Here is a 16,915-nt window from a genome sequence, read left to right as displayed (position 1 = left end):
TTCCAAAGTTGATTGTCCTGCTTCTAACAGAGAACGTTCTGTTCCTTTATAGCTATTGAACCAACTCTAAACGTTTATGAGATGAAATGAATGATCCGCTCCGCCCCGGCCTTCAGCCGATATCCCATCTCAAGGCTGGGCCGACAACATCCAGCTCCAGATCCACCGCGCTGCCTTCCCCGACGACGCTTCAGCCTCCTTCGCGTCCGTCCTCTCGACTCCGTACACAAAGAGATTCTAGCAAGGATGACCCGGACTATGCTAGCGACAAGGCCACCACTGCCCTGATTCGACGCGTCCTATGCCCCCAGACAAGCAGCCACGGAGCATCTTCCCCACAGCCTCCGGAAGAGCTGTTACCTCCCCTCACGAGCTCCAATGACGTTGATCGTCAGCTCTACGCCCTTCTCGCTATAATTATAAAGGAATTTCTTTACTCGTGGTATTCGAAGATTACTCCCGACCAGGCTCTTGTGAATGAAGTTCTACAAGTAATCGCGCATTGCACGCGTGCACTCGAGCAGAGGCTGCGCCAAATCGACGTTGCACAACTAGCCCTGGACGAGATCCCTGGCCTAGTGGAAGCACATGTACTCTGTGAGACTTGACCATTTTAAAGTTCTTCTTGTCGGAATCCATGGTGGTTCCGCGGAGAGGGGAAACATTGCTGACTATATGATATTCCAGCGTACAGACTTGCCAGGCAACAGTCACATCTTTCTGGCCTACCGACGTCGTACCGTACGCTCTATCATGAGCTAAATCCACACCCCGGTCTTTCTCCAGTACCTGATCCAGGAGATCCGGATACGATCGCCGAGCAGGTAGAGAACGAAGCGGTCTATCGACGACTACTCGCCAACGGTATCCTGGCAGTGCTTCTTCCAACGGAAGACCTTGAAAATAGCAGTCTCCGAGCGCTGGTGGTTGATGTTATAGCAGATCTGATCCTAGGAAACCAAGTCAGTGGCAGGGCATGCGAAGGATGGTTCATTTGGGAAACCATGGGCAAACTCGCCGCTCAAGTGGGACGTCGTCAAACCCAAGATGACACAAAATCCGCCCCGGACACTCAAATCAACCGATTAGAGAAGTTTGGCTTACTTTCAACCGATGATGAGCTCCCAGACCAGCCATCAGCGTCGTTCTCAGCCACCGCTTGGATATGGAACCTTCTGCAGACGGTTTATCTTGGTTACGTCGTCTTGCGTTTCATTGCGATGGGTTTATTTCGTGTCGCATCGAGTCCAGGCCCTTCTTCTTACAATATCGGTGTTTCACCTGCCTTACCCATCAATCAGAAACGAGATGGGATGGAGTCGACAGAGGGCATCACAAGTAGGCGCCCGGTTCTCGACTACCGGATGTATTCCATGATTTCGCAGATATTGGGAATCTCATGGAGAATGCCATGGCTGAGTGGCTTGTTCGCTCTATTCCAGCACCTTATTTTGGCAGGCCCAGGCAGGGTCGGTGCTACGGACGGAATCTTTGATAGGTGAGTTTTTGTTCTCTTTTCTTTTTTTATCTCCGGAGTCCTCTGCAACCTCTCAACGCCCCAACCCTCCTTCTCGAGGGCTCAGGCCTTGGAAATCAATGACTGTGGAGCAACGGTACGATCTCCGAAACGCGATCTACGGGTCAAGTGTCACTTGTGCGAGTCAAGGTGGGACATGAAGCGTCTTGCTCGCATGCTGCGTCGGTCACTTGATCTGTAACCTTGGGACTACATTACCCGTGGGAGAGATTACCGTCATCTTACGACCTTACGAGGTCTCCTTACTGTACGGTCATTACCGTCAGGCTTACTGGGCTGTTCTGGCATCAGATTGGTTGCCCTCAAATTGGTCCGAGCGACCTTTTCTTTTTCGAAATTTTTTTTTTCCAGACAGGGATGACCGCTGCTCACGGATACTCCGTCTCTGAATTCATTTTCTTTGACAGAGAAAGTCCCTTGTGTGTGATAGCGCCCGGGCCCGGCCCTTTCCGTGCCGCTCGTCCACTTTTTTGTTGCAAATCTTAAGATTCCAACATGTGCCAACTTTCAAAGAATGTCCAAAAAAAGAAAGACCTCATCTGGACGATCGAACTCTCGGCAAGAAACGTGCACGAGCGAAAACAAAAACCCAAAAAGAAAAAACCAAGAGAAAGAAAAAAAGAAAATCGTGCCGATCACCCCATTGGAAGCTGGGCCATACCCCTTTTGGCGCCAAAAGAAAAAGCAAATGGCTGTTGAGGCTAGTGAATTACTGGATTTGGTCCAATGAGCGAAATTCCTACCAGGAAGGATTGGAATTCGTAATCTGACCGAGGTTCGTGCATGAAGCCTTGTGCTCCAGGTACGGGATGTTACCTGAGGGGAAAATTCTCTGCTTTTCTGAGAAAATGATATGCCAGTGTCCTCCAGGGCTGGCCCAAGCTCCTTCATCTCTCTCTGCCTAAGCCGATCTTACTCCGCCTCACCCCCACTCTATATGGTCAATTCTTATTTGATGGACTTTTTCTGAACTAAAATATGCGCGAGAAAAGGAAAAAAAAAGGCACAACGTCCCGGAAAGCTCCACAGTCCAGATTCTTGCTTCACTTTCTTTTTATTATTTTTTATTATTTTTTGGGACTTGCTGGGACTTGCCTAATTACCCCGACGTCATGATTTGAGAGAGACCTTTGCTAACTGCCATAGATTCCTCCGGGAGACCATTGAGGATTACGTGCTGACCCCCACTTTGTTGCCCAACCTTCTTCTTGCGACGAGGACCGCTTTGTTCCCAGCCAATGCCCGTCCAATATCTCAGATAGCGGCCGGGCATATTGAAGCTCCGGCCTCGGCTCTGCAGCCTGTGCAGACCCCGACGCCCAGTCAGATAGCCCTCGCGCCCTCGGCCTCATCTAATACTCCTATTGTGGAAGGAGTCAGGGGCTCTGATACCGATGTCATTAGTAAAACTAATAATCCGGGGAACAGCAGCAATAGCGGCAATACTGGAGGGGATCATGTCTCAACCAATACCTCAAGCCATCCATCATCATCCCTTTCTGCCATTGCAGCCGATGTCCCAACACCAGAGTTTAATGACCCGGCCGAACCGGCAAAAGGGAACAGCCCATCCAAAGCGGAGATCGCTGCTATCAAGCGACGATGTGCAGCTAGTCTTCTGGCCGTGATCCCGCGCTCCGTCGTACGAACTTTCCTTGGTGTTCCCTCTTCGGCGCCTCCGCCGCCCTACAATCGTGACGGTACCTGCAGATCCAACAGTTCGCCCTCTCTCGTCACATCGTCCCCACCCCCTTCCCCCAGTGTGCACCGTGAATCTTCCCAGGAGGGGAAGGCAAATCTGGCGCCATCGCATTCGCCTTTGCCTTCGAGTCCTTGTCCAGTTGCGTGTGGTCACCTTGCCGCTGAGCGGCTGCGCACAGACAATGATCCATCTGCGGGGATTGATTGGGAGGAACTACACCTCCTGGATATAATCGAGTGTGACTTCCTAGACCTCTTTGCAGATGAGTACTGCAATAAACATCTAGTCTGGAGTATTATCGAGACAGTGTTGGCCAAGGTGCTCCCTGAAATGGCTGAGCGCAGTGTGGAAGATTTGCTGGAAGACCGTGGGGTGGCGCCAGTGCCACCTGCATTTGTATAGACTACATATTGTTTGCGGCTTTCTTTTTTTTTTAATTATCATACTTAATTAATGAGATATGGATTACTTATGAGTAACATAACTTCAAAACTTGGAAATAGTGTGATTGTAGAAAGATATCGGGGGTATAATAATAGGCAAGATTAATCTGACATGGGTTCATATATAGGCGAACCAAATGAAATTATGTCCTTTCCGCGTGAGCAGCCCAGTTTTTAAAAAAGGGGAGAAAAAATTAATATGAAAAGAGCGTAAGAAAGAGATGCAGTACAAGGGAGGGGGTGTTCAAGGAAACAAAATGCAAAGAGCCAAAAAAAAAATGACAGGGGGGATATAGAAAACCAGCAACGAAAAAAAGACGAAAAAGACAGAAAAAAAACCCGAAGAAGAAGGCAAGCGGCAAAAACTCCCAAGTCCAAGTCCAACCGATGATCCCAAATCCGTATACCATCACATATTGCCATGTGCCCATTATTCCATATGCATCCATCTCCAGACTGGGAATCCCAGGGCGTGTGCGCCTATTCCCAAATCCGTAACCCCAAGAGTTTCAAAGGAAAGTAGAGGTCGCCCTCTGGATATGTGTATGTTTTTTTGTTTGGTTGCCCAGGTTTTTATATCTCGTTGCCATTGCTGGCTGGAGAGATAGGGAATGGATATAAAAAAGACATTGAACGTTCGTACAAGTGATACCAAAAGAAAAAGAATAGAATAGAATAACAAATGAACCACCGAATGAAGGAAAGGAAGAATAGAAAGGGGGAATCACGAGTCATAAGGCAAAGTAACGCAGATAATGTTGGAGGGGGGAGGGGAGAGGGGAATGCTTCAAGAGGAAATAAATCCAACAATGCAAGAAAAATCAAGGGGGGGGGTGAATAAATGCATAAACAAAAGGAAGGGAAGATATGCAAAATGCAGCTTGGTTAAGGACTCATCCCAAATTGTGGATGCTTCTTTTTTTCGTCACACGCTGGATGGGAATATCCTCATGTTCATCAATGCGCGGCAAGCCACCCAACAGAAACCCGGCCTGGCTCTTGGCAAGCTCAAGTCTCTCCATTAGTTTCCCGATAGTCATGTACTCCTGTGCTGCCAGGCCAGAAGGCTGGTGGTCGAAGTAGTTGATGACGAGTTCCAGGGCACGGCGAGCCTCGTCCTGGGTTGGTGATCCCGGAGTGCTGATGGGCGAGATGGTAGTAGACTTTGAGGGCGGCGGCATGGACTTTGTCGTGATCTCTGGGTTGCTGCGATTGCGCTTGATGACGTTTGTCTGGTGGGTTGGACACATGGTGGACTTGGAGTCGTCCATTTCCAGTGGGGATTGCAGGGTAGTGACCGAAAGAGATTGCTGGAGTTCGCGCTTTTGGCGATGCAGGTCTGTGATTTCATCGGAGGATAGGAGAGTTGGATCGATGGGGACGAGAGGGAAGGTCTGACTGCGCGGCCGATTGGTGTTGCTGTTGGCGGCTGGAAGACGGGATTGGCTTGTTGGTGTGAAAGGACTGTCGGAGACTAAAGTGGATGTTGGGCTGATCATACCCGCCGAAGTGTCGATCGAGGTTGTACTCTTGGAATACCCGTGTTGGTATCCACCTGTCAGATCCGGTAGTTCAGCCATGTCTCGTTTCATTCCTTCTTGGCTTGTTGGTGACAATGGGGATCCGAAGCCATCAATGGGTGACGTAGGCGAGGGTCCGGTGGGACTTTGAAGAGCAGATCCAAAGTCTGTATTGAGATGGGTTGGGCTGTTTGATCCGCTGCGAATTTCGGTAGATCCTCTGCGCACCTTGGCGCCGAGAAGATTGTTCTTTTGCTTGAATTTTTCTAGCCAGGCTGTGGTGGAGACCTTTTCCTTGCCTTCGGGGCAGCCGCAGGTACTGGCGAAGAAGAGCGCTTTTTCTTTGATCATCTCATCGTTCAGGGGATATCCTTGGCGCTGGTAGTTCCTTGCCCAGTTGGATAGGGCTTTCTCAATATCAGGGACTCTGCCCTTGGCCCGTTTGATGGGAGATCGGCTCCCATCTTCGGGGTTTAAGTACTTTTCCTTCTGGCGAAGGACCTTAGAAACAGTACTATAACATGTTAGATTGAATCAAAAAGAGAAAGAGAAAAAAAAAAAAAAGAGATTGCAATGATACCTTCTCTCGACTCCAAACAATGCTGCATATAAAGTCAGCCTAGCCCCTCAACGCAGATACTGAGATATGCTTACCTCCAATATCAGTCTGTTTAGCAGTCTTGTTTTCCTCGTGATATATACACATTTGCCGGCGGTCATCGTCGGTAAGTGTCCTGCGTGGCGTAGACCCTCCAGTCGAGGTCTTTCGAACTTGAGGCAGGGGAGTCGAGGGCGATACCGATGTCGGGGTGGTCGAAACGGGGATTCCAGGCGCAGCAAACGGAGAGTGTGTGGTGAGCATGCTGGGCCACGAATGCGAAGGCATGGGTAGTGGCATGGAGGCGTAGGGTGGCGGGATTGACATGCCATACGAGTCCACCGCCATAAGCTGCGATTGACCGTAGTCAAACCCACTATATTCGGGCATGGGAGGAGAGTTTTGAGGAGAAGCAAATGTGCCTATTTCCACCCATGGCGAATGTGGGAATTCACTCTCTGAGACATGATGAGTCTCTGTTTCCATGGTGGGCTCCTCCATGGATAATGGGTTTCAAGAACAATGGAGAATAGGGCTGTTCTTTGGTGGGGGGGATTTTTTTTCGTGATAGGCTCGATTCGCGAGGAAATCGAAGAAAGAGAGACAAAAGAAATTCCGGGGAACAATGAAATAATCTAAGGGTAAGACAATAAAAGCTGATGCATGTTCCACTGCTTCCGTAGACCTGTATCAAATTCCCCAGATAGAGAGTAATGTCCCGAGAACAGTAGCTCTATAAACTACGGGCAAAGGAAGTAGAAGGGAAGTGTATAAAGTATACAATATGCAAGAAGGTCGAAGAGCATGCGGGTAAGGCAATGGGGGTTAAAAGGAAAATCAGGGCTAGGACGATCAGTATCGCGTGGATTTGACAGAACGACTGTGAATATCAATTGCAACTGGCACGAGAAAGACCGTCCGGAAAAATCCATGATAGCCTTCCCCCCGAGAGTTATCCAGCCGACCTGGTTGATGATTGGTTGACAAAGTAAAATAAATGTCCATCCAAAGGAGGAAAAAATGTCTAAAAAAATGATAAAAAAATAATAATATACATAGAAAATAATCTTAAAATAATATATAAAATAATATACAATAATATCTCAATTTGAATTTTGCGCCATTTCAAAATCATCCCTGTAAATAGAGGGGGGAACGGCGTCTGGTTGGTTGACTGTGAGATATATTGCGGCAGGGGTTGCATCTCGTCAGGCCCAATTCGTTTTGCGTATTACACTGTAAAGGTATGGAAATTTTCGTTCTCAGGGCTAACGCGGTTTATTCTTGTTTTTTTTTTCTGTTTTCTTGTTTTCTGATTTTTTTAGAATTTCTTTTTCCCCTTCTTTGCATTCTCCCGTATGACCTTCCAACCAGGATGGCAGGCTCGACGGTACGAGTACGTTGTATACTGACAATATAACCTAGTAAGTATATATTCAATATAGGTCTAACATAGCGTCAAATGCAAGTAACCTAGGGTTCCCGTTAGAAAAAGAAAAAAGGTGTAACAACGTGACCGTTCAGTATTTTCACTCCAAACCTTGACCAATGTTTGACAAAATGTCTATTCCTTCACGGCAACCGTTGGTCCGTTGTTGCCTCGCTTTGACGAGGCTGAGGGTCTCTCCTAAACTTAGGGTCAAATCAGGGTTGATCACCCGGGGAGCAACGGGGTTCGTTCAAAGCGCAGCCCAGTTTGTAGCTTGATTTGCTCAAAGCCGGGTAGCGGATCGATGAACCGCTGAACCTAAAGCCCGCATGACAACCCATGCACATCGCAGGCGAGAAGGGCGATCAGGATAGACCGGGAAGAGGATAGCGGCAGGCAGACTATCGACTATCCTCCCGTTGAAAGAGTCTTCATTGGAGAGATCTTCATTTTGGCCAAAAAGCAAACCGTTGAATCAGACACTCAACATCCAAATTCATGTCCCCATAGGATGTATTTCGGGGCACGGGGCACGTTGTGGAGGTGAAGAAACCGGGTCCGAGGGGTCTTAATCTCTAGTGAATACAAATCATAAAGCAGAACAAAGGGGACCGAGAGAGAGAGAGAGAGAGAGACAAGAAGAAGTAAGAGAAAGCAAATCCCTACGGAACAGATTGGACGGATTGAACAGAGTCCATAGAAGGAAATATTACCCAATTAGGGCAAGATCATGTGGGAAGGCGGGTCCTAACCTTGGAAGTTCAGCATATGAACCGCATCAGACATACACGAGAGATGACACGGCTAAAATGAGCAAATGAGGAGCAGCAAGGACGATCTCTGGATGGACGAATCCGCCGTCTCCATTGCCCTGCGGTTGATACGACCTGGTCCATCCGATACAAGGGCCGAACGGTAGGTTGGAGAATCATCCTATCAGAAGACGTAAAGGGCATCTCTTGGTTGTGGAAAAGAGGGGGAACGTCCCCCATTTCGATGCGGTTTTGGCGCTAAAATCCCTCGTCTTTCTCCACCACGACCCACTGCGGTCCCCTCCGGCCCGGTAACCTTCAACATTTCTTTGCATCTTGCATGTTGAGTATGGTTCGATTAGGGGAGAGAGTTAGATAGAAGTAGAGAACAGACATAGACTACAGAGCATAGAGCAACGGGAGGGGGTACGCAGTGTAGGTTGACTATCAAGGTAGTACTAAAAACCGTAGGACGGGCCTCTGCAACAAAATAATACGCTCTCCTATAGAACGGGTATTCTCTTTTGGATGCGGTCTACTTGGATACTACCCAAATATCCAACGAGACCCCGCTTGTTCGACTCAACCACGAGGAAGCCGAATGTGAAATCCGCCTGCCTTATTACTGCCATTTGGAAGTATTTGTTCTCGAAACCTGCCGGGATGGAATGTGTCTGAACGAAAAGAATCAAGCAAAAGCAAAAAACAAAGGTACATATTAAAGAGGTCTGACAAATCATTCCAACACCCGTGGACTAGAGAGAGATTCAATTGGTATATTTGACAGTCCACTCCGTCACTGATTTGGTTGCAGTACCAATCATTATGCCTGCTGCCGTCAGATTTTTTTTTACTTTGCGCCAGTTAAATCCAGGGAAACAAAAGAAATGTGTGACGAAATTTAAATTGTCTTAATTTTAGCCCTTTTAATTAAACGGAAATCGCGTTCACTAGTGATAATGGGGGTTTTCCAACATAGGGGGCAATTCGGGGTAGATGCTGGGCTGACGCCATTGGTGAGAGATTTCTATATTTTTAGGGCAAGGCCATTGCTTTACACAGTTTCCACTATTTCGGAGATGGAGCAGGAACAAGTCTAGACCGGTCAACATTGAAATTCCCTTCGTATGTTTGCTTCTTTCAATTTGGTCCGTCATTCTTGGCTGTCATATTCAAGCGGGGAGAAATTTCCTGTTACTCTCGGGGTACACAACTGTACTATGTAGGGTAACCAAGGGTTGGTGTTACTCGAATCAGGTACCGATTGACCTGTTGCAATTCTAATTCTGTCCGAAGTATCTCCGGGAAATTGAATTGTTGCAGAAGTAATAGAATTGTCTCTACAACACAGGAAATTAATGGTATGGGGAGAGTATGGCATAGATAATAAATACTCCTGCTTTATGTATGTTGATAAAATACAACCTTGGAAATCAGTATCTACTCCATACCCAATAGAAAACTTCAAAAATAAATAAAAAAACAGAGTAAAAATGCTTCGCTACTCTGGGGAAAGAGCATGGCTTATGCAATGCAATGCGACGGGGATGACCGATGGGTCCTCCACGAGAGCAGAAAATGTACAACGTACGTTATAAGGGATGCGGGAGATCGGTGCCTTCGTAGTCACCTGATGAAGAGGTTACCAAGTACATACTAATATCCAAAAGAAATTAATATACCTCCATACACCATACTCCGTACACCGATCTTCCATCTGAGAACGGACCAGATCGTGAACAGTCCCCTTTCTCATTTTCACTAATCGGCGATTTGCATTCTCCACCTTACTAGAACTGTTTTGTGTCTCTGCAGAGGTTCATGAGAACTACTCAGTAGCGTACCAGATTCAATGGACTATAAGAACTCCCTATTGGGTAAATAATATACATACAATACTACCTTGGGTATGTACTGGATGTATTGGATGGGAATTGATCAGATAAACGTTCGTAATTCAACTAATATCTCTTTCATTCACCGCTTATTTTCTTATAATCCCTTGTGCCTTGCCTCACTTTTTGCTTTTTTCTGTTTGGTTGAAAGATTTTTGCTAGTTTGCATATCAATCCTGCGCAGATCTGTACTTTTTTTTTCTCTCTCAAATTTCGGAAAGTAGTTGCAGGCCAGAAGCCAAGAGATTAGAAGCTAAGAGATTGAGAAAACGTGCTAGTCAGTTGACAGATCCATTTGGATTCCCCCCCTACATATCATGCTCTCGGTAATATACTCACTCCCCTGGGCCTATCGGAAGCTAGACTGGCAATGCCGGGTTTATTAAACATGTAATGGTTTACAACCCAAATCTCTCGTGGCTTTCGAGTACAGCATATACACGACCTCGTCATGATCACCGTTAAGCTATTAACAGTAGGTCAATGCGCTGAGTCGCGGCCCTTCTCTGCACTAGAGTATGGAGTACGGAGGTATGCACACCATAATTACCCTTCCGGCTCTTCCGTCGAAGCTATCGAGTTCGTTTTTTTCTCCCGGAGCTTTCAAGGCTGACAGCTAGAAATACTGTGGTCGGCATTAACAAACAGAGAGGTCTAGACCTTTTGTGGCCTGACTCGTCAGCCTCGAAAGTAAAAAAAAATCAAAAAATCGAGAGAGATAAAAAGCAATGCGAACAAAGAAATCAAGCCACGAACGAAAATCTCATAAACATTAGAATTACTGGCAAGGATGCTGTGCAGGACGGGAAGTAATGGCAAGGGGAACATGCCAATCGGAATGTCATCAAAATACTTGTCCATGCAGGCGTCCTCGGATCTGTACATAGAGTCTGCTAGGTACAGGGCGATAAGGAGTCGCATGATGCTGCATCAATTTTCAAGCACTGAATGTAATACGAATTGACCGGGGGGGCTGATTGGTCTGACATGATATCTTTTTTTTTTATATGAAAAAAAAGGGTAATGGCTTTTTCCAGGGGGAATCGTAGGAACCTAGTAGTAGGTAAGTGCGAGCAGACCGTTTATACTGGCTTTTATTTTATTTTTTAAGACAATACAAGAGTGCCATAAAAAGATCTGAACTTTTTGCGCTGATAGACAAAGAACATGAAAAAAAAGGGGTAATCATAACAATATGGACTGGTCGCTTCAAAGGCCACAAACTACCGAAGGTGCCAAGAATATCAGAAAGACATGGCTTTTCGCCTCGTGCGTGCCCCTGGGCTTGTGTAACCCCCGAAGCCTAACTCGAGTTCATCGAATCAAGTCAAGCTATACCTTGAGGCCAAAAATTCAGCAACGCTGTGCATGGCCGCTGATTTTGATGTCAAAAGGTATCAAGACTTCCCCTCTAATTATGTTGCCGTGAACGAGTCTATCCACGCTCGGATCCGGTGGCGTCTTACAAATGTCCCAGAAACCTGTCAGATCGCGGAGGCGCAACGACAAGGGCACAGACCACAGCGCTTGGATCATCTCGCCTCTTCGGGCTATGAAGGTCAAGGAGTTGACATTAATCCTTTACCGCTTGACGATCGACACTGTAGCTGGTCAGCTTTGAAATTCATATTTCGTTTTTTGTTGGGTAGAATTACCGATATCTTCATCGCCAAGCTCGTGCGAAAGACCGACTCGCTGCGGCTGGTGCTTCACTGAGCGACCATACACAATGGCGTGCTTGAAATCATCCTTGATTGTGCGGTGAATAGAGTCACACTGTTTCGTTAGTATAATTCTTAGAAAGATGAGAGTAAGACTTACGAAATTTTCGACTGTGCATGCGTAGGAACGCAGCACGACAGGGGCTGTATAGTCGGGTGCTCTGCCCTTGGGTTTCGTGTAGATTCTGCGCAGCTTGAGCTTCCCCCACATCATCTCCATCAACTCGTCGACATTCCATCCATGCTCCGAGCTAATTGGGCAGGCATCTGGAATCCGGTACAGCAAATCCAACTCTTGGATGGAAATAGCATCGATCTTGTTCAGCGCATAAATGACGGGGATGTAGCTGCGGCTCTTGGCTTCCAGGACATCAATCAGGTCGTCAATAGTGGCGTCGCATCGGATGGAGATATCAGCGGATGAAATCTTATACTCGCCCATTACAGCTTTGATTTCCTGGGATCTGTTAGTACTCATCAAAGACTATGTGTGGAATCGATCTTACATCGTTGTCGATATGAGTCAATGGCTGAGTGCTCGTGATGGCGATACCACCCTTGTCCTTCTTCTTGAACACAATGTTGGGAGGCTTCTTATTGATGCGAATACCAAAGCCCTCCAATTCGTTCTCGATGACTCGCTTGTCAACCAATGGCTTGTTCACGTCAAGGACGATGAAAATGAGGTTGCAAGTCTTGGCCACCGCAATAACCTGTCGGCCACGACCCTTGCCGTCTTTGGCACCTTCGATAATACCTGGGAGATCGAGAATCTGAATCTTGGCGCCATTGTACATCACTTGACCGGGGACAGTTGTGAGGGTTGTGAACTCGTAGGCCGCGGCTAAAGGGTGTTAGAGAGATCGTTTGTCAAGGGGGTTTTAACGAACCTTCTGAATGTTGGCCAGTCAGTTTATTCATCAGTGTACTCTTGCCGACGGACGGGAAACCAATGAAGCCACTGCACTTGTAAGCGTATGCAATCACAATCTTCTCGGGTAACTTACACACTGGCCACACCAGTACGCGCAACATCGAAGCCAGCTAATCACCAGTTAGCACCTAGCAGAGTGCTCAGGTCTAGAATACTCACATCCACCACCACCACCGCCTCCAGTCGGGGTCAAAAGTTCACGCTTAAGCTTAGCAAGCTTCGCCTTCAGTTGTCCTGTATATTGTCAGAAGACGTCATCGGTGAAAAGTCGTCGGTGTGCGCGTACCCAAATGATACGAGGTGTTCTTGTTTTTTTGAGTCCGAGCCATCTCGGACTCGATCTCCTTGATCTGTACGAAAGCATTGTCAGTAAATTATTCGGTGCCATGCTCAAAAATCTTGACCGCACTCACCTTTTCAATAGTGGTCGACATTTTGGCGATTTGACCCAGCAATCAAAAAATCAATAAAAAGAACGATTGAAAATCCCTGGTACCACGGGACTTAATGTATGTCCCTCGCTAAAAACGAGTGAGTCGAGCGACAACTTTTTGAAGGAGAAACGGACTTGCGGCGACAATCTTTGAATTGTGGCACCGCAGTTTTTAGTCAGGGCGGGGTGTGCGCCTAAGGCGACGAGGGCAATTATGTCATTGACAGCCTGAGGCATTCATTCTTATCGCTATCACAGCCAAATTGCGACAACTTGGGCAACTACATACTTGTGAACATTGTATTACTTGAGTTGATCTCAGAATTCATAATTGAAATATATCTCTTGTGCGAACTCCTATCCTAGTCTACATTTCCGTTGTGGTGGATACAACATAAACTCTCGGTTTCGCCATTCGGCCAACTTCCGATACCGCTTCCTCGTTACATAGACTTCACCCCAAACGCGCTTAGCACAACCATTCATCATGCCATTCCTTAACGGGTCCGAATCGATCACTGATAAATCTGCCTTTGAGAAGCTCGTGAATGACCTTAGTTCTGCGCTAGGTCCAAGCTCAGGTCTGGATTCTAGCGATGTCGATCCCATGGAGATACAACTATTGATGGAGAGATACCTCTCGAATTCAGATGAATGGGCTTCATATGCGTTGGGCGACGCAAGTAGGACATACACCAGGAATCTGATTGATGAGGGAAACGGCAAGAGTAATTTGGTAAGGAACTTATCACCCCTCAACGATTACTTGGCTGACTTCGTTTCAGCTGATTCTCGTCTGGAGCCCTGGGAAAGGGAGTACAATTCATGACCATGCAAACGCACACTGCGTGATGAAGGTAAGTCGTCTTTGATGTGACAGATGGATAGGGGCTAATTTGGAACAGGTCTTAAAAGGCAAACTGCAAGAAGATCTCTACTCGTGGCCCGATCAAGAGCAGATCGAGAATGGCCAAATTTCACCTCCACAGCTCACCAAGCAAACAACCTATGGGGAAAATCAGGTCACCTACATGTCTGACAAGCTTGGTCTGCATCGGATATCCAATCCGGATCAGGATAACTTTGCAATCTCTCTCCATCGTATGTTATCCTTTGTGGAAAAAAAAAAATGATTGGAGCCGAGGCTAATTGATCAGTTTACACACCACCCAATGCCGCAATTCATGGGTTTGGCATTTACGATGAACGAACTGGCAAGGCCAGACACATCAAGCAGACCAACTATTATTCGTTCCGCGGTCATCGGCTCGATGATGGGCAGAAGTAGTGTTGTCGATACCCTTTATCATTAGCGCTACATTTTGTAGGGGGTTTCACCTTGTACGTTACCTACCTCTACCGGAGCTATGGCCATAAGCCTTGGAAACTCTCTTTTGGTAGCTTGACTCTTCCTTTCGGATACCCCCTTTTGTACTTGATGTTCAATTGCATATTCTTTCCGGTCGACTTGTACTCTATATTGAAATGCGTTCTGCGCAATGATTGGTAAAAGCAAGCTCCTTTCTGACATGTCATTTACTGAGGATCTTCTTGGATTTATGTAGATTTTTTTTTGCTTTTGGTCATAACTCTAATCAGAAAAACAGCCACTGGTCTCTAGGCCCGCTTGCTTTACATGAAAGCTTCAACATTCAGCTCCAGAGTACTGACTGGGTACTTCAACTCGTACTTCTCGAGCACAGTAGGGTGCAGAATACCGAAGGAGCCAATGACTTGGTCCTTGCCGCCAATAATGACGTGAATGGAAGCAGAGTGACCGGGGAAGTAAGTGGGATCTACATTGTTAGCAAATATTTTAGTCTGGTTCGAGAGGGTACACACCGTCTAGTTCCTTGATATAGTACGAGTCACCTGTGGGGGTCTCGCCCTCGGCGAGGAAGTTGGTCTTGAGCATGGCCATGATACGATCAAGAAGACCGTGGACAACCTCGAATCCACTAGTCTTACCGTAGAAGGCAGCAGCAAAGTGTCTCTCGTTGCGACTCTTACGTTCCAGAGACAGATCCTTGAAGGCAACATCGCTGACCTCGAAAATCTTCATGGGCACAGAGTGGTGCTTGTTCTCACGGATGGTCTTGAGCAGACCTGGGAGCAGGCTGGTACGGACAATCTGGAACTCAAGTGTCTTGGGATTGGCCAGCTTGACAGCGGTATTTCCGTCATCCTTGCGGTTCAACCAACCAAAGTTCTCATCATGCGAGCACAGAATCAACGGCAACACCTCTGACCAACCGGCCATGGCAGTCTCCACACGAACAATGTCGGAAAGCTTGTTGATGGGGAGAGGTTGAGCGACTGTGCCGGAGATGTCGGGGAATGCACGGGGCAGCGAGTTGAAGCCGTAGGCAATGGCCACATCCTCCATGATATCACACTGGTGGAGAACATCGGCACGGGTTGGGGGAATCTCCACGTTGATGATGTCTGGGGAAGTAGTCGAAGGCTTGGCGCGGAAAGCCATCTTTGTGAGAAGAGTACAGATCTCGGCGGGGCTGAGGCTCAGGCCACAGCACTGGTTGATGTACGAGACTTCAGCCTGAGCAGTGCGGGGAGAGATGTCGGGGGTGACGCGAGTCTCCTTGTTGTGCTCAGACACAATCTGGACAGGTTCGATGGTGAACGGCTCCAAGGTATATTGGGAGAACATGGTAACCATCATCTTGTTCACAATATCCAGCTTTGTCTTATCGAGGGCTGTAATCTCAATCAAAACATTGGTGGTGTTCGGGCTGATCTTCGATTTATCACCGTTGATAATGGGTGGCAGAGAGCAAACAGTCCGGTTAGAGTCGTAGATGACTGGGTAGACCGGAGAGTCACGAATGATGTGCAGGTACTTGCCCAACTGTTGGTGCTTCTCGTAGAAGTTCATCAATTCCTCGCCATCCATCTCCTGGGTCTGGTTCAATGGGGTAAATTTGATATCCTTAGGAGGTAGAGCCTCATAAGTGAAGGGACCCTTCACAGTGTCCAAATCGTGGGTACCAATTGATACCAAGGTTCGTTGACGGGCCAAGTTCTGGTGGAGCTTGTCTTGCAGAGCAATGAAGGACGCATAACGAGCCGGATCAAACTTGATGTTCCGTAGAATAGCACCAGCCACGTAAGGTCTGATTTTCGTGGTCTATTTTGGTCAGCGGAGCCCCTCCACCTGGGCAGTGAGTGTTGAAGTACTGACATCTTCCTTGACAATAATCCGCTCCATCTGTGCTGGCTGGGTCAACTTGTACTCGGGCAGGGGGTTCCGGCCGAGGAAGATGTTCAACATGAGCGCAATGCCCTCGAAGCACAGCAAGTCATATCTAATCTATTCTTAGTTGGGTTCTTCCATCTCTTCTCTTCGGATGTCATGCGTACCGGTTGGCGGGGATCTCGATCTTGAGTTGCGGAGGTTCTTGCTTTCCATCAACAATAGGACGGTCCGAGTTTGTAGTCTGAAGAGATCAGCATTGGTTATGATCGGGTTTCGGGGGATGTACATCTTCGTCGAGCTCAATTCCTATTCAGAGTCAGTTATGCCCCGCAAGGATTTCTCAGCCAACCTACCAAATTCGAAACACAACTCATCAAACTCCTCCGTAGTATACCTACAGAGAGGTCAGTAGAGTTCAATGACAAAATTCAGAAACGTACTCTCGGCCCAACTCTTTGAAAAGAGCGGCCTTGTCGACCGAGATGGTGGGCATGGTGGGGGTTGCGAATTCTGGTGTCAATCAGCGAAATGTCCGGTAAACCAGAGCAAAACTCAAGTAGGCGACTCCGATAGTATATAGGGAAAGCCCGTACAGAATTCAAGAAGTAGCCCTAGAGTGATCGGTGCACAAAGTCGTGGATGACTCTTGCGCTGGTGGAAATTCTGCCCGCAAGCCACCACCGCCACAGATCCCCCCCTCTTTTGTGACAACGGTATTAGTATGGTAATTCCCCTCC

General features: G+C 47.4%; 5 protein-coding genes across 5 annotated transcripts; 2 read left to right on the top strand and 3 right to left on the bottom strand.

Moving 5' to 3' along the window:
• Window positions 1-86: 86 nt before the first annotated feature.
• On the top strand, window positions 87-3,641 carry N7455_002365 (PXA domain-containing protein; the record flags this gene model as incomplete). Its single annotated transcript, XM_040962218.2, has 3 exons — window positions 87-597; window positions 688-1,498; window positions 2,684-3,641. 3 exons carry the CDS (start codon window positions 87-89, stop codon window positions 3,639-3,641), a joined length of 2,280 nt encoding a protein of 759 aa, XP_040807337.2.
• A 934-nt stretch (window positions 3,642-4,575) lies between these two features.
• On the bottom strand, window positions 4,576-6,301 carry N7455_002364 (uncharacterized protein; the record flags this gene model as incomplete). The annotated part of the gene is made up of 3 exons (XM_040962223.2): window positions 4,576-5,716; window positions 5,783-5,804; window positions 5,857-6,301. 3 exons carry the CDS (start codon window positions 6,299-6,301, stop codon window positions 4,576-4,578), a joined length of 1,608 nt encoding a protein of 535 aa, XP_040807323.2.
• Window positions 6,302-10,968: 4,667 nt separating this feature from the next.
• N7455_002363 (GTP-binding protein RBG1) lies at window positions 10,969-13,103 on the bottom strand. Its single transcript, XM_040962224.2, has 9 exons — window positions 12,945-13,103; window positions 12,818-12,881; window positions 12,691-12,765; window positions 12,605-12,641; window positions 12,488-12,558; window positions 12,104-12,441; window positions 11,698-12,054; window positions 11,532-11,652; window positions 10,969-11,477 (listed from the first exon to the last, which is right to left on the bottom strand). The coding sequence occupies exons 1-9, from the start codon at window positions 12,963-12,965 to the stop codon at window positions 11,458-11,460; spliced, it is 1,104 nt and encodes a 367-aa protein (XP_040807341.1). The 5' UTR covers window positions 12,966-13,103; the 3' UTR covers window positions 10,969-11,457.
• A 332-nt stretch (window positions 13,104-13,435) lies between these two features.
• On the top strand, window positions 13,436-14,362 carry N7455_002362 (putative cysteine dioxygenase Cdo1). The gene is made up of 4 exons (XM_040962230.2): window positions 13,436-13,700; window positions 13,750-13,821; window positions 13,870-14,065; window positions 14,122-14,362. Exons 1-4 carry the CDS (start codon window positions 13,452-13,454, stop codon window positions 14,250-14,252), a joined length of 648 nt encoding a protein of 215 aa, XP_040807334.2. The 5' UTR covers window positions 13,436-13,451; the 3' UTR covers window positions 14,253-14,362.
• A 234-nt stretch (window positions 14,363-14,596) lies between these two features.
• N7455_002361 (phenylalanine--tRNA ligase subunit beta) lies at window positions 14,597-16,671 on the bottom strand (the record flags this gene model as incomplete). The annotated part of the gene is made up of 7 exons (XM_040962234.2): window positions 14,597-14,760; window positions 14,807-16,109; window positions 16,164-16,287; window positions 16,343-16,419; window positions 16,465-16,484; window positions 16,532-16,572; window positions 16,619-16,671. 7 exons carry the CDS (start codon window positions 16,669-16,671, stop codon window positions 14,597-14,599), a joined length of 1,782 nt encoding a protein of 593 aa, XP_040807325.2.
• Between the last annotated feature and the right edge of the window lie 244 nt (window positions 16,672-16,915).

The sequence above is a fragment of the Penicillium solitum genome (genome assembly GCF_028829755.1).
Source record: "Penicillium solitum strain IBT 25940 chromosome Unknown utg000001l_segment0_segment0, whole genome shotgun sequence".
NCBI classification, from domain to species: Eukaryota; Fungi; Ascomycota; class Eurotiomycetes; order Eurotiales; family Aspergillaceae; genus Penicillium; species Penicillium solitum.
Note: the sequence above shows the minus strand (reverse complement) of the source record. Positions and strands in the feature narration are given on the sequence as shown.